Genomic DNA, 15,062 nt, shown 5'->3' on the forward strand with positions numbered 1-15,062 from the left:
TGAAATATCTATCTTCAGCAAGGCAGTCTATCTTTGGTAATTCTATTCTGTGTCCTCTGCCATTCCTGTCATCTGGCCCCTTCTAAGACCACCCAGCCAATAGCCTGGTCAATCCTGCCCCGACCCACGGGACCTAGTAATTCGTGGGGTTTGAGAAGAACCAAGCCTGAAAGAAAAACGGGCGAGAGACAAGGAATGAGACCAAGCAATGAGTTGTAAAGATCTGTTTATTGCTCGCTAGAACTATACTTTTATATTTTTGAAATAAGGAAACGACTACTCTCCCAAGCAGGAAAAGGGGCAAATTATGTCTTGTATAAGTGGCACATTCCGTGGCTCTTTCTGGGATGGATAAAATCAGTCAGGGCAGGGGTGGTTTAGCAACTTCTCAGGAAGTCCCCTCCAGGTGGTTGAAGTTGATTATATACCCAGGTGTCAGTAATTTTCCAGTTACCAGAACTAGATGCCTGGGGCTCTTGGTCCGGGGCACAATCCTTGTCTTTGACCTCATCCATCCCTAGCTCAGCGGGGCAAGAAACTCATTGTGTATTTTAGTGGGAGTCTAGCTGAACCCACGAGTTTAGGAGACACATCAATATCCTGGGGCCCCTGTGAGAATCTTAAGTGGAAGTTCTGCATGATGTTGGTAAGGAAGAGAAAGAGCTCCATTCTAGCCAGTCCTTCTCCAAAACAGTCCCGTTTTCCTAGAGAGGAGACACGGGAAGGTGAGGTTGGTTCTTGTTGTCACCCCAATAGTAAATACCTGGCTGCATTCTTCACGGGGGTGGGCTGAGACCCTTAAGGAAAGAGCTACAATCTTTACCTCACCTACAGAGATGGGGAACAGTATGCTACCATGCAGCCTCATCCTTTCTAAGAACTGGTTGTCTGAAACCAGAAAGACTTCTGCCTTAGTTTGAGCTTTCACTTCTTCTTCATCTGTCACTAAAGTTTGACCATCACATCTCCAGGGTTCAGATACATTGTGCTTGGGAATTCTGGCAGCTGCAGCTGGTTGGCTGAGGGTTAGATCCAAAGAATATTCCAAGATGAAGAGAGTACATGGTTGCACCAAAGGCAGCTATGGATGAGCTATCTTTGTTGCTGTGGGCAGTAGCCTGGCATAAACAGTGGCTTCTTACCAATGGAAAAGGGCACAAATGCATCACTCTTCTTAAACTGCCCCTTGTCATCCAGGAAGTGATTTGGGTTGAAGTCTCTAGGGTTGGAGAAAAACTTGGGGTCTTTCAGCACAGAGCCCAGCATGGGTACCACTTCAGTTCCCTGTCAATGAGGAAGGAGATTTGGTATGTTAGGTTTGGATGAGTGTCCTCTTGGCCCAAAAGGGTTAGAAGGGAAAAGTTAGGGTATCTCAGGTAAAGATAATGGTAACATGTGAGTTGGGGTGCCTCGGAGAGAGGAGCTTTGAAATATGTGAGACAGGAGATGCCGGGGATGTGGGGCTTGTGTTCTAGGAGTCAGGATGAATGAGTAACATAGGGTCAATGTTCTGGGGTGGAAGGATCAGAATTGTGTACTTCATGTCTCTCAAGTCAGGTTTTGGGTGGTACTGAATTTATGCATATGGGTAGACATGCGACACCTGTCCCTAACAAAGGAGATCTCAAATTAAGTTTGTATTTCTTGAGATTTAATGATTGAGAGGTATGGAGTTGAAAGGCTTGAGTCAGAAACTCTGGGGGGAAAGCCAAGATATAAGAGTCTCTAAGTAGGAGGAGAGAGGGGTGTGGTGGCAGTGAAAGCCAGTCATTGAAAGGGAGAGAGGGGTTAGGAGGAGGTTTGTGAGACACAAGAAGAGGGCTGGGTGAGTCAGCACCTTGGGCAGGAGGAAATCCCGAAACTTGGTGTCCTTGGTGACCCTGCGAGTCATGGCTATGGGGGTGGTGTCTCTGAATCTCTGGATCTCATGGATCACAGCCTCAGTGTAGGGCATCTTCAGGCGGTCCTCATACTTGGGCTGCCTATTCCTGCCAATCACTCGGTCAATCTCCTCATGGACCTTGGCTGAGAAGAAGAGGGATGTATTTAGAGGTGTACAAAAACCTCATAGTAGGGGAGAGGGTTCAAAAACATGAAAGCAGATGGAGGCCATGAAACAGTGTGTGACATTGTCAATCATTTTCACTACATACAAGCCATTGGCTTTGTTGGAGGAGCTTCCTGTTAACAGGGTCATACCAAAATTACATGGAATTTGCAAGAAAGTAGATTTAAGCAAGCAACAGAGGGGACAGGAAAGTAGCATCTTTGAAGGTCAGCTAGCAACACAACAGTTGGTTCATCAACAAGAGACTGGTGCCCACCAGCCATGTCTCTGCCTCTGCAGAGCGAGTATCTAAGAGTCTGGTTTCTTGAGAGCAGTAGGGAACATTGTGGCAGATTAGACTTGAGAATCTACCCCACTGGCCACTTCCTGTCCATTGCAGCCTTACCCTCAACATCCGGGTGTTTCATGAGCAACAGAAGGCCGTAGCACAGGGTGTGGCTGACTGTCACTGTGCCCCCAAAGAAGATGTTCAGTGTGGTCATCACCAAGTTTTTCATGTGGAACTCTGTATTGGGGTTCTTCTTCTCCTACGGGGGGGTGAGTATTCAAGGCCGATCCACTCCTTACACCTTGGTGCCCTTGTAGCTCTGCCCCCACCTTGGGTTCACTTCTCCTTGACAGAGAGCTAAGATAGGAAGGTGAATCCTGGCTATGTCAAGTTCTGTCCATTTCCAGACCTTTGGATGAGCTAAACACCCTTCTGCCATTCATGATTCAGTTGATTCATCTTCAATAACCAGCTTAGCTGCTACTTTTTAAAAGGTAGAAACATTTAGGAAAGGGAGGCTGGAGAAACAATGACAGAGACATCATGCTAGAGGAAGTCAGTGAAAACTAGAGACAGTTTTTATGAGACAGACTCAGCTTTTTAAGAATTATTTTTGTGTGTGTACGTGTTTTGTCTGCAGTATGTCAGAGCGCTATGCGTGTTCAGTAGCTACAGAGGCCAGAAGAGGGAGTCACATCTACTGAGACTAGAATTGCATGGTTGTGAGCTGCTGTGTGGGTGCTTGGATTGAACCCCTATACTCTCCCTATACATGGAGTGCATCCCTGTACTATTAACTACTGAGCCACCTCTCCAGCCCATAAACTATGAATTTTAGGTAACAGGATTCTATTCCTTAATTATAAACCTTAATATTTCCTAGAGGAATCACATTCCTTGATTCTTTGCACGTTAGACTACGTAAAGTTCTGTCTCAGCCTTTAAAAAGCAGACTCAGGAGGACCAGCACATGCATGAGACTAGCCTGGCTTACACAGCAAGTTTCAGGTCAGCACAGAGTGCAGGGAATCTTATGAAAGAAGGGGAGATAGGAAGACCTGGAGGTCACAGGAGCTCCACAAGGAGAGCAACAGGACCAAAATATCTGGGGACAGGGTTCTTTTCTGAGACTTGATACTCCAACCAGGGACCATTCATAGAGATAACCTAGAATCGCTGCACAGATACAGCCCATGGCAGCTCAGTCTCTAAGTGGGTGTCCTAGTAATGGGAACAGGGACTGTCTGTGACGTGAACTCAGTGGCCTGCTCTTTAATTACCGCATCCCCCTGGGGGGAGGGCAGCCTTACCATGCCACAGAGGAAGGAATGCAGCCTGTTCTGATGAAGCCTGATAGACTAGGTCAGAGGACCTCCCCTATCAGTGGACTGGGGGAAGGGCATAGGAGGAGAAGAGGGAGGAAGAGTAGGACTGGGAGATGATGAAGGAGGGGGCTACAGCTGGGCTGCAGCCTCCTTGTTGTAAAACAACAGCTATGAGTGGATATCACTGAGCTATTAACACAGTGCCTGGCACACAGCAACCCCATCTACTGCCTAAATCCCCCTTTTGTCTATCCTCTTGAGAATGAGGGCAGAGCAGCGGGAACACTGAGGCTGAATGGTATGTTAGTATTGCAATGGAGGTGGCGGGGTGGTCCACTGTACCAAACCCCCCCTCCAAGCCCAATTCCAACCTGCCTAGCTTTGCACCTCTCCCCATGCTCCCTAGCTCCTGGGTTTACCTCTAGCATGCGGATGAGGAAGGAGTCGATGAAGTTCCGGGGGGAATTGGGATCCAGGGTGAGCTGGTTCTGCTCCACCTTCTTGGTTATGAAGTCCTCCAGCCTCTGCAGCTCCTGAAAGGCCTGCTGCTGTGGCCCCGGCAGGTGCTTCATCACAGAAGAAAACATCTCATAGAGCTAAGGGTGGGAAGGGAAAACAGAACCCAAGAAGGCTATCATTGGACAAAACCCAGCAGATGTGGTGTCTGTCTTAAGGCAAGGGGCATTTGTGTCAGCTGTCCAGGGGCTTAGACATAGCTCTCTTACAGATTAAGTGTGAGGGCTTGCTCTTGAAGATTTGAAGTGCGGTGGACTTGGGGACACATGCAGGATTGGGGTCTCTGATTGACATATAGGTTGGAGTTACATTTGTAGATGTTTCAGCTTTTGGGTGACGTCAGCTGGAGGCAGCTGTTCATTATTAATGGACTTTGGACTGGTGAGTTCTAAGAGGCTTTCCTACATTAAGACAGTGCTGGGTAGTCATAAGAGCTATAATAGCTAAATTATGCAATCCAACTAGGTGTCCAAAAACAGGGTGTCATATATGTTTTTGGAGATATATATATTTCAACCCTTAAAAAAAGTTATGGCATTTTCAGAAAAATGGATACAACTGGAGAGCACCATATTTAGTGAATTTAACCAGCTCAGAGATATAAGTCACACATGCATTTTTTTCATCTGTGGTGCTGATGTGTTAAATCATGTGTGTATGTATGTATGCATATATGTATCAATTGGAAGTAGAATTAAATCGGCCTAAGGGACAAACCAGACAAACAGGCAGAGGGGGCAAGAGAAATGTCAAGGTAGGAGGTATGCGGTGAAGAGGCTCAATACGGTACAGTATATGCTTGTCCGAGACATTAAAATAAATGCTGTTTTAAGTAGTGCTGATATTCGCAGGGTTGTCTGCTTTGTTATTCAAACTGCTTTGCAGATGGCCATACTTAGGTGTGTGAATGAGCTGTGTAGGAGGACCTTTACTTTGGTTGGGGGAAGAGGTGCATTCTATGTAGACAGTTTGGTTAGAGGTCCAGGTGTTTGGAAATTTCTGTGGCTGAGTGTCACTCATCTGCATAGTCCAGTGGATGGAGAGACCTGAGTGGCATGTGTGTGATAGAGAGAGACAAAAGGACAGAGAGACAAACACACAGAGAGAGACAGAGACAGAGAGATAGACAGATATACACAGAGAGAGACAGAGGGACAGAGAGAGACACCCACTTAGATAGGCACAGAGAGAAGCAGACAGACAGGGATGCAGGTAAACAGACTGCTGCCAGCTGATTTCAGGCACAGCTGTAGACTCTGCATTCACATCTGTTCTGGCACTAACTGCCAGGCCAGCTTGAAGATACCACTTAAGCAGGCTGGGAGTTTGGGAGTGAGCTGGCAGAAGTGCTAAGGGGCGAGGTAGGGCATGGCTGAGGCAGGGTACCTGCCCCTTGTATGTGGCTGTGAACTGGAAGATCCCCAGCATCATCCGCAGCAGTGACAAGAACTCTTTGTCCTCATAGTCGAATCGGTCCCCAAAGACAATGGAGCTAATGACATTGGAGACTGTTCGGCTCAGATAAAATGTGGGGTCAATGGTATCACCTGCAGGTGAGGGCAAGAAAGGAAAGGGAGACATTGGAAATTGGGGTGGGGAGGGCAATAGCATCACCGTGTGATAGCATCAGATGCTCTGAATCACAGGATTCAAAAAGGCACTGACTGCAGTGCACAGTCAAAACACAGACCCCACGACAGCGAGGGTCCAGGACGCTTGTTCCCCAGCCTGGTTCCCTTCCTGGAACATGATGCCAATATCCCGAGGGTGTCTACCCATTGGTTAGAACTTGAGATGCTAAGCTTACCATTTGTCTTCAGGAAAGCCTCAAGGAGAAAGCCCGACTCCTCTTGGATGCGCTCCTCGATGCCACGCTTGCCCACGCCGAAGTCCCGCAGGGTAGTGATGCAGAAGCGCCTCAGCTGCTTGGCTCGCTCCCCACTACTAAAGGAAACTCCTGGACCATTGAGAAGGAGCCAGGAGATATCAGAGAAGAGAGGCTTGGCTGTCCACTGACCACACTAGCACTGGCTCCCAAGAGGAGAGCCAGATGGACCAATATGCACAGGGATCGATGGAAATGCTCATGAAGAACACAAGAAGGCACCACGAAACTACTTTATGAGACAGCAAGAAGAGGGAGGACAGATGCAAGGGACAGACATAGAGAAACAGGGCACAGGATGGAGACTGTGGAGACCTGGAGGTTGAAAGATGTGAAAGATGTATCACCGAGCTAGAAAAGAGAGGGAAATAAGAAGAGAGACCCAAACAGAGTCTGGGAAGAGGAGAGGATGTTGCCAGGAGACATGACTAGAGAACACATGTTCTGTGATTTCTGGCAGTGGAAGCCGAAAGCACAGAGAGGACAGAAAGCATCCAGTCTGTTCACAGTAGCTGTGAATGACCAGGCTGGGTTGGGGGGAAGCTTTGGCTCAGGTTGCAGGACCAGGATTCAGACAGAGGAATCCCAAAGGTGCAAGAGGAAGACTGAGGTTTGCTGTGGGAATTGGGAAACAGGCAGAGAAACAAGCCTCAGACCTGACCCAGCAGGAGGCAGTGATGCCCTGGAGAAGACAGCCTGGAGGAGGTGGAAGAGAGAAGGCTGGGAAAAGGATGCCCTCAAGTGTCCCCTGCTGCAGTTCCCATCTGGGTCCCCTCACCATAGCCTTTGAAGAGCCTATTGAAGGTGGCATTCTCGCCCCGCCCACTGAATTCCTCAGCTTGGTCCACCAGAGCCTCCTTGACTGCCTCCTGCCCACAGAGCACCACGACCCTGCGAGGCCCGAGGTGGATGGTGAACACAGGACCATAGCGTTCACTGATCTGATGGAGGTAAGTAAGAGGGTTAGAGGGGGTGGGCAAAACCATGATACTGCCTGGGATTCATTCCTCTAGAGTTCAAACAACTATCAGACCGGGTGTCCCAAGATGTGATGGCACATGTCTGGAAACTGGTTGATTCTTTACAATTCCCCTGGCCTAAAATTACATTCCCTCCTGGTCAACACCCTACCACAAAGCTGCAATCAAAATTGGGTGTCCCTCCCAGCCGGCGTGTGTTCTACCCCTCTGCATGCCCAGCACAGCACCTTCATGAGGGAGTCGTACATCTGCTCAGTGTTCAGCTGAAGGTAGTTTCCGATGAAGGGCAGTGGTGTGGGTCCTGGAGGCAGCTTCCCTGTCAGCTTCCTCTGATTCCAGACAGACATCAAGACCATGATGCTGAGAAAGGCCACCACAGTCACCAGGAGCAATCCGGAGTCCAACATGGTGGAAAGAGGGCGACAGACAGGCAGTGGTGGCTGAACTAGCTTGCTTTTATTCATCCTGAGTTAGAAGGGTGGACTTTGGTGCTGATTATGCAATTGCCTCATTTCATCTCCAGACTGGACTCCTCAACCCCCATCATGCACCTAGGTTGGGATGTAGCCAACAATAAAGAGGAGGAGGGCCCGAGAGAGATTAAGAGGGAGTAGACTGAATTTGAGACCTTTAAGAAGGAAGCACTCCAGGACTGTTTGGTACAGAGGACAGTAGAAAGAAGCCAGATCTGAATCCTCTATAACATTTCTATTTCCTACCCATGTGAGCCTTGGGTGTGGGATCCTTTGAGAGAAGAATCCTGGGATTCATTGGCTTGAAGCCGGATGAAGGGCTGTGAAGTTGAAGGTCCATTTTTCTTTCTTGTTTGAGATAAGCTCTCACTATAGGTCCTGGCTAGACTGGAGCTGGGGATATAGACCAGGGAGATCTACCTGTCTCTGCCTCCTGAGGCCTGCACCACTACCACTGACCCTGGGAGTCTTCCAATAAAATGGGTCCTGAACCTAAGGAACTGGGAAGGAGAGACCCCAGGGGCAATGGGTGGTGGCTCTGGGGCAAGAATGACTGGGGAGTACCCGGGAGAAGCACACTGAAATCCCAGCAGGGTCTTGGAGTCAGCACCTGTCCCCAGGTGTGGATATGCCTTGGGTTTGGCCCGTGGAGAACCCGTGGAGAAGTCTAGGATGGAGGGCCTGTCTAGGTCTTGAGAAATGATGACAACTACAATAGGTAGAAAAGTTCTAATTTTCCAAAGTCCCACTGTATTCCTTTCCAGATCTGTAGAAAGGCCCACAGGATCACTGGCTTCATGGCTGTTGTTACTGACAAGTGTCTCCTATTTACATATGAACTCCCTGAGAATGGCACACAGAGAGTGGCGTGGGGCCACATATGTGAAAATCCTGCAAGCCAGAAGCTATCACATTCTACCCTTTCACCTACCCTCTCTATACTTCTGTCCCCACCAGAGGAAAGAAAGCACTGAGGAAAATAAAGGTCATATTTAGGGGCGTGGTAAGTTAGCTAATGCCTGGATTGCAGGATTAGAAAATCAAGGTGAAGAGATTTAGGTATGCTTTCAGCACCGGTAAGCTTGGGATGCTAAAGGTGGGCACGGAGAAGGGAAGAGTGAGCCTAGTGTTCTCCCACACTGAAATTCTTCCTTAACAACCAGGACAGGTGCCTTTTGATGAAGCTGTGTTCCAGGAAGGTTACCTTTATATCATCTGTGTCATTTCAGTATTTATGGAGTTGTCGCATCATTGCCCTCATTGAGCTTACCACAATTGTAAATGAGCCAGGATTTGACACACTTTCCTCTTCATGGCCTGGCCCAGGTAATTGTGGGAGCCGCATGGGTATTGAGATTTGGATCAGTGTCAAGTAGACTCAGGAGGGAGGAGGAAGAAGTTAGCACTGAATTGCCCCTAGACAAGCACTAAGGTGAGAAAGAGGTTAGCATGGAACTTGACACCGGGAGGATATTAATAGATTCCTTGAGTGGAAACAGATGGTTCTTGGATTTGCCTGTGAATTTGGTTCTAGCAGATTCTGACATGAACACTAGGTGCTCGCTGAGGCTGGACTCAGCTAGACCCTCAGAGGGGTGGCAGGTAGACACTGGCAAGCTTTGATGGATGGACCGTTCATGGTGGTGCCCTAGCTTTAGACAGGTGGCGATGGGTGAGCTTGGAACAGCCATAACTGGCATTTTGCTCATCCCTTTCTATGTGGGATTTGGAAACCTACTGGGGAGGAAACAAAGGGCAGAAAAAGAAGCAAAAAAGACAAGTTGTTTGTTGATTTTGGAGGAGGAAGGGGCAGGAAATGGGATTAGCCTGGGCTTGGCACATATCAACTCTTCTAATTTCCAAACTGCACCTGTGCTAGCCCTGGACCCCACTTCTCCTCTCCCCTTGTTTCCATGGAAACAAGGGTATTTTGGAGATGCTGTGTCTCAGTGAAGTTGGCACTAAGGAGGACCCTGAATGCTCAGGCAGGCCCTCATGATCTGTACAATGGGTGAGAGTGGGAGTGTCAGAAGGAGAACAGAGCTTGGAGAGCTCAAGAGAGATCAAATGTGCTTGTCCTTATTGATTTCTGCAGCTACATGAATGCCAGGGCAGAAACTGAAGTCACGTGGGAGAGACACAGGGACCAGTGCTCACAGTCACCTGGAAGACACATGTGTAAGGGCAGTGTCTCAGGACAGGCTTTCAGAGTGAGTTAGTGGTGGACTCAGAATCTCTGTTTGATAGCTTTGTTTTTCTTGTGATTGTATGACTAAGAGCAAGGTCAAGGCATAGAATGTAACCCTAACATTGGCAGACTTCAATCCTGGGGGCAATTCTACCAGGCTCCCTGAGAGCCTCTCTGTTGGCTGCCCTCAAGGAGCTGACCTCATCAACAAACTGAGTGTCAAGGATCCAAGTACTGACTTCATCTACCTCTTGGTTGTGATGTGTGAGTTAATGCATAAAGCCAATAAATATCAAGTATTTTGTTCATTTGTTGTTATCACATCTATTCTTCTATAAGAAAAAAGGAGACGGGTTGATGGTACCTAAACTTCAATCTGCCTTTTGCATCCTCTGGTTTTCATTGTAGCAAAGAGGTTGGAGCACAGGGTTAAGACCAGAGATGTGTGTTCTCCCAGAAACCTTCCAACACTACAAAGGTAGTCGGTAAGGAGACAACTTCCTGGTCAGTTCAAGATTGGTCTCTCTATGTCCTGAAGCCTTAGCAGGTGGTGTCTTCAGCAGTAGGATCCTAACCATCTATTTATGCTGGAGAGTAATGGCAAATGCAATGGCCTGTATCGTTGGCAGCGCCTCTAGGACAGCCCCAAAGAAGAAGATATCTGAGAAACATCTCTCCCTCATACTTCTTTAGCAGAAATAAGCATTAGTGCTCTTGCACCCTCATAGCTGTGAATAGGGAGTTTAGCATAGGGGCCTGGTGCTCTCTTAGGCAATTCCTGAGGAAGCATGGATTTGCATTAGATGTTCAGATTGCTCTGGATGGAACTGAAGTCTGCACAGGACTTTGCCTTGCTGTCTATAGTCCCTCATCTTAGATTCTCTACTCAGTTTTCTTTTTCCTTCCCAGAGAGTCACTGTTGTCCCCAAGAGTCCTTTGTATTCATGGGTGTCTTCATGTTGCTTCATTTTGGTTAGCCAGTTATGACAGCTACCTCTGTCTATCTTAGCTTTGTTTGGACATCCTTCTGCATGGGTCACTCTGGGTACACGTTTGAGGTCTCTGTGGAAATGCATGTTGCCACATGTCTGTGTTATTTACTTTTCTTTTACTTTGATAAAGCACCAAGGCCAAGACAGCATAGAGAAGAGTTTATGTGGTTTACTGTCCCGGGAATAATACTCTGTTGTGTTGGGGAACATGGTAAGCGGGAAGCTGGGCTCTTGCTCTGGAACGGGCACAAAGCAGAGAGAACAAAGTTTGAGAGGTGTGAGGTCTTTTAATCTCACGTACTTCCTCTAGCGAGGCTGGACCACATAAACCTCTTCAAACAGTGCCACCAAGCATAGGCTAAGCATTCACCTGCCTGAGACTATGGAGGACAGCTCTCATTCCAACTACTACAATGCCCGTGCTCAATGATTAACTTGTGTCTCTACAAGTCTTAGTCGGATTCATCTGGGGGGATAATCAGTTTGTGTCTACATCCTCACATCTGTGTGTGTCCATGCCCATTGGTCTCTGCATGTAAACATCTTAAGTACACTCACACTTTCACATGCGCCCACTGTGGCATGGCCACCATTTGAATGTTGTGTTCAGTGTTGATATATGTTCAAGTAGGTGACTGCTTACACCTAGGTGCGTATTTTTGTATCTGTTATGATGCATGTTTGCAGGCACATGAAGCCATATCATGTAAAGATGAAGAGTTGGTACTTACACATGCTTGCCTGTGTTTAGACTTGAACATGCCCTTGGATCCATTTCATTTCTATTCTTTAATAAACAAATGACACCTACAAATTGTTATTGTGTTTACCTTTTTGATTGTCAATATTTGAAATGATTCCACGGGACAGGTCTGTCCCAAAACATTCCAAGACTCTTTACTTCCACTGCATATATTCAAATATTTTTCTCAAAGATTCTTTCCTAGGATATTGCCTCCAACATCTTTAAGCCAGTCAACATTTTCTTTCTTTCTTTCCCTCCTTCCTTCCTTCCTCCCTTTTTTCTTTGCCTCTTTCTTTCTTTCTTTCTTTCTTTCTTTCTTTCTTTCTTTCTTTCTTTCTCATGATATGGTTTCTCTGTGTAGCCTTGTCTGTTCTATACTCACTTTGTAGCCCAGGCTAGCCTCAAACTCACAGAGATCTGATTGCCTCTGCCTCTCAGAATATTGGGAATTAAAGCATATGCCACCATGCCTGACTGCCAGTCAATATATTCAACAGAGTCATTCAACTAGTTTTCACTGAACTGTGCCAGTTCTGTGCTGGGCATATGGAGGTAATCAGTGGGCACTGGGCAGGGCCTCACTGAAGGACTTCAGCTTCTTTTAGACTGGAATTCAGCTCTGTATGTTCATATGCAACTGTGTGACATTTGCCCTGTTGGGTTTAGTAAACAATTCTGAGAACAATAGTAAAAAACTGAAAGTTCCCTGTCCTGGTAAATTGCACCAGAGCTATGAAACTTGGCAGACAGAGCCTAATGTGTCTGCCTTTTGGCACACTCATGGTCCCTTCCAAAAAAGGTCCTTGGCCAAAAGGACTGAGCAGCACTGGGATTTGGGCTGAGATGTTATTACCAACCCTACTTAGTGTGTCCTCTTCATCTCAGAGTCAGAGAAAAGAAGGGGCTTGGAAAGGTTCTTAGCATTAGCATATAAAATCTCTTACCCTTCGCATTAAGTATATCCTAGGCGTCTTGTACCTGGATTTTTACATTGATTTTTACTATCTTTGGCTTACCTTCTTTTTGATATAGGATGGACAGTTTTGTTTTTTAAACATATGAATATAATTTTTGAGTTTTTAGGACTAAACTGGGTTGGCATGTACTGTGCCATCTTTAAGCCTCTTGTGTCTTTTTTACATAGGTATAACCAACATTTTCCCCTGTGAAACTATCTCACGTTTAAAAGGATAAGGCAGTTTCCAGAGCAGTGTGACATTCTCTCTCTTTACATAAACCTAAAAATGATGTGAATCCAACTTTTAGACCAGTAAGCACATAACATCTATTATTAAGAAAAAAGAATTTACACGGTAACCTTAAGGAAATTTTTGTCATTTTGAATCTTAGAGTATCTCTGCAAATGGCTAAAGAGCAGAAGTTGCCATCCTGGCTTTTATTATGTAAAAAAGCTGGATCCAGAACTCAGAGATCTGCCTGTTTCTTTTTACTTTGTGTTGGGAAAAAAGGCATGTGCCTTCACCAACTTGTTCAGATATTTATGTATGTATTTTTCAAATCCGTATCAATGTAACTCAAAGCCTTTAAATGAAAATCAAACAAAGAGACAAGAAAATTTTAAGTTTCCAGTCAGTTGTGCCAATTTATGCTGTAACAAACAAAGCCCAGTTGGTTATTTTTTGTTGATGTTTCAGTGAATTGGCAGACCCTTACCACAAAGAGCTGACAAGTATCTTGCAGCCAGAGAGCTTTGGATTTTAGCCTTTATTAACCTAATTCTTAGGAAGAGTGTACTTTTTCTTGTCTGTAACTTAGTATTGCAATCCTTGGCGTTTTCCTTCAATTTTCTCATTCAATTTTCTTGGAGAAGGCATGGAGAAGAACCAACACCATTAAACGTATTGCAACCAATTCCATGACTATGACCGCCAAAATGAAGCCAAAATTGATTAAAACACCCTCTGTCATGGCAATTTTTTATTTTAGATGAAGTTTAGGCCAAACTCTGTCTAGAGGTTTGTCTGCCTCCAGTTCCTTTCTTTCCTGCCATGGCTGTGGAGCTGAGCCAGTTGAGCCAGCCACAGTATAAAGGAGCCATGCTTGTTTATCACATATGAGTATTTATCACATATAGAATCACTTAAAAGGCAGCAGCAGCCAGTTTTTTTTTTTTTTTTATGGAAGTCTCAGGTCTGCCCAGAGGAGGCTGTCTTTTGCTCCTGGGCCAGTTTAAGAGTCTCTCTTAAAGAGACAGTAATTGACCTGGGAGCTTTTAGGTTTTAAGTTTGGGTTGTATCACTGGAAGCTTATTCCCCCCACAAAGGGTGAAGATGCTTAGATTAGTTGGGCACTATACGTTTCAGGTGGCGATTAATATTTACTATTGCTATATCTTCTGGTAATGCTGCTGTTAGAACTAAACAGCTGCTTACCCAAATCACCGCACAGACACTGGGATTTCTTTAGTTAACCTAGAATGCAATGATGGGCAATAGTGACTCCCTCCTACACCTCCAAGCCCTCATAGTTTCCTAACATTTAGATTTCACACATTATACTAGTTTTTTATGAAATCTTAGGTCTGGTTCCTGATCAGCATCTGCTTGTGAAAACTTGTTAAACAACATCCTTAATGTGAAATGTCACACTCTAAGCTACTTCCTCATTTTCAAAGCATTGGATGAAGATTTCCTTGGGTTTTATAATAGCTTTTGGATTTTGGTAGTCGATGCAAGAAGGGAGTATGGGAGCTCTTGTATCCTGTTAATGATTGTCTGCCCATATCTTGCCTGAAATACCATGATTTTTATGAAAAGTTTCTTTCATACTGCTAGATACAGTTGGAAAAAATAAGAATATCCCCACCTGGAACTAGAAGACAGTTGCTAACCACCAAATGTGCAGATCTCAATGCAGAAACACAAGAACTATGGAAAAGCAAGTTTGCATGGCTCCTCCAGAGAAATTACAAGCTTTCAACTTCAGAGTTCCAAGACTCTGGAATGGACCCCAGAAGTAAATGCAGGGTTTAGTTGTTGTGACCTGCTAGGCTTTTAGTGAGTCAGGGATGGACACGATGGAACAGAGAATCCCCACAGCTCTTGTGGAGTCCTGGGAAGGGTAGAAGACTAGAGTGGTGCCTCAGTAGGACTTTGAGGCATTGGACATTGTAACTCAGGATCACACCTGTCAGAACGAAGGGACTTTCAAATATACTAAACAGCCACTAATATGTCTTAAAGAGCACAGCTAGCCAAGATGTCTGACTTTCAGATAATGTATGGAGTACTGCCCAGACCTGCAGGGAAGCTTACAAGTTTGGTAAGTTGGTTGTTTCCTACCTCTCATTCTCATTCTTGATGGATGCTTGTATGTGTGTGTGTGTGTGTGTGTGTGTGTGTGTGTGTGTGTGTAAAGTGAGGATACAGCACAGCTCAGAAAATAAGAGAAGGATAAATTATTATTATTATTATTATTATTATTATTATTATTATTAACCAGATAATATAATTTTCCCCCTTTTCTTGATCTACCTGTGAAATATCTATCTTCAGCAAGGCATTCTATCTTTGGTAATTCTATTCTGTGTCCTCTGCCATTCCTGTCATCTGGCCCCTTCTAAGACCACCCAGCCAATAGCCTGGTCAATCCTGCCCCGACC

At 45.7% G+C, this 15,062-nt stretch overlaps 1 protein-coding gene across 3 annotated transcripts; it reads right to left on the reverse strand.

The window, feature by feature from the left end:
- Positions 1 to 209: 209 nt before the first annotated feature.
- Positions 210 to 7,496, reverse strand: LOC110542150 (cytochrome P450 2A5-like). 3 transcript variants are annotated; one of them, XM_060366475.1, is made up of 9 exons: positions 7,270 to 7,490; positions 6,841 to 7,003; positions 5,985 to 6,134; positions 5,564 to 5,724; positions 4,081 to 4,257; positions 2,454 to 2,595; positions 1,838 to 2,025; positions 1,143 to 1,284; positions 210 to 704 (listed from the first exon to the last, which is right to left on the reverse strand). In XM_060366475.1, the coding sequence occupies exons 1-9, from the start codon at positions 7,447 to 7,449 to the stop codon at positions 523 to 525; spliced, it is 1,485 nt and encodes a 494-aa protein (XP_060222458.1). In that variant the 5' UTR covers positions 7,450 to 7,490; the 3' UTR covers positions 210 to 522. The 3 variants fall into 3 exon arrangements, with proteins under 3 accessions (XP_060222458.1, XP_060222459.1, XP_060222460.1); XM_060366476.1 differs by lacking the exons at positions 210 to 704; positions 1,143 to 1,284; positions 2,454 to 2,595 and having other exon boundaries at positions 1,839 to 2,025; positions 7,270 to 7,496; XM_060366477.1 differs by lacking the exons at positions 210 to 704; positions 1,143 to 1,284; positions 1,838 to 2,025 and having other exon boundaries at positions 2,557 to 2,693; positions 7,270 to 7,496.
- Between the last annotated feature and the right edge of the window lie 7,566 nt (positions 7,497 to 15,062).

This window comes from Meriones unguiculatus, chromosome 14, assembly GCF_030254825.1.
Source record: "Meriones unguiculatus strain TT.TT164.6M chromosome 14, Bangor_MerUng_6.1, whole genome shotgun sequence".
NCBI classification, from domain to species: Eukaryota; Metazoa; Chordata; class Mammalia; order Rodentia; family Muridae; genus Meriones; species Meriones unguiculatus.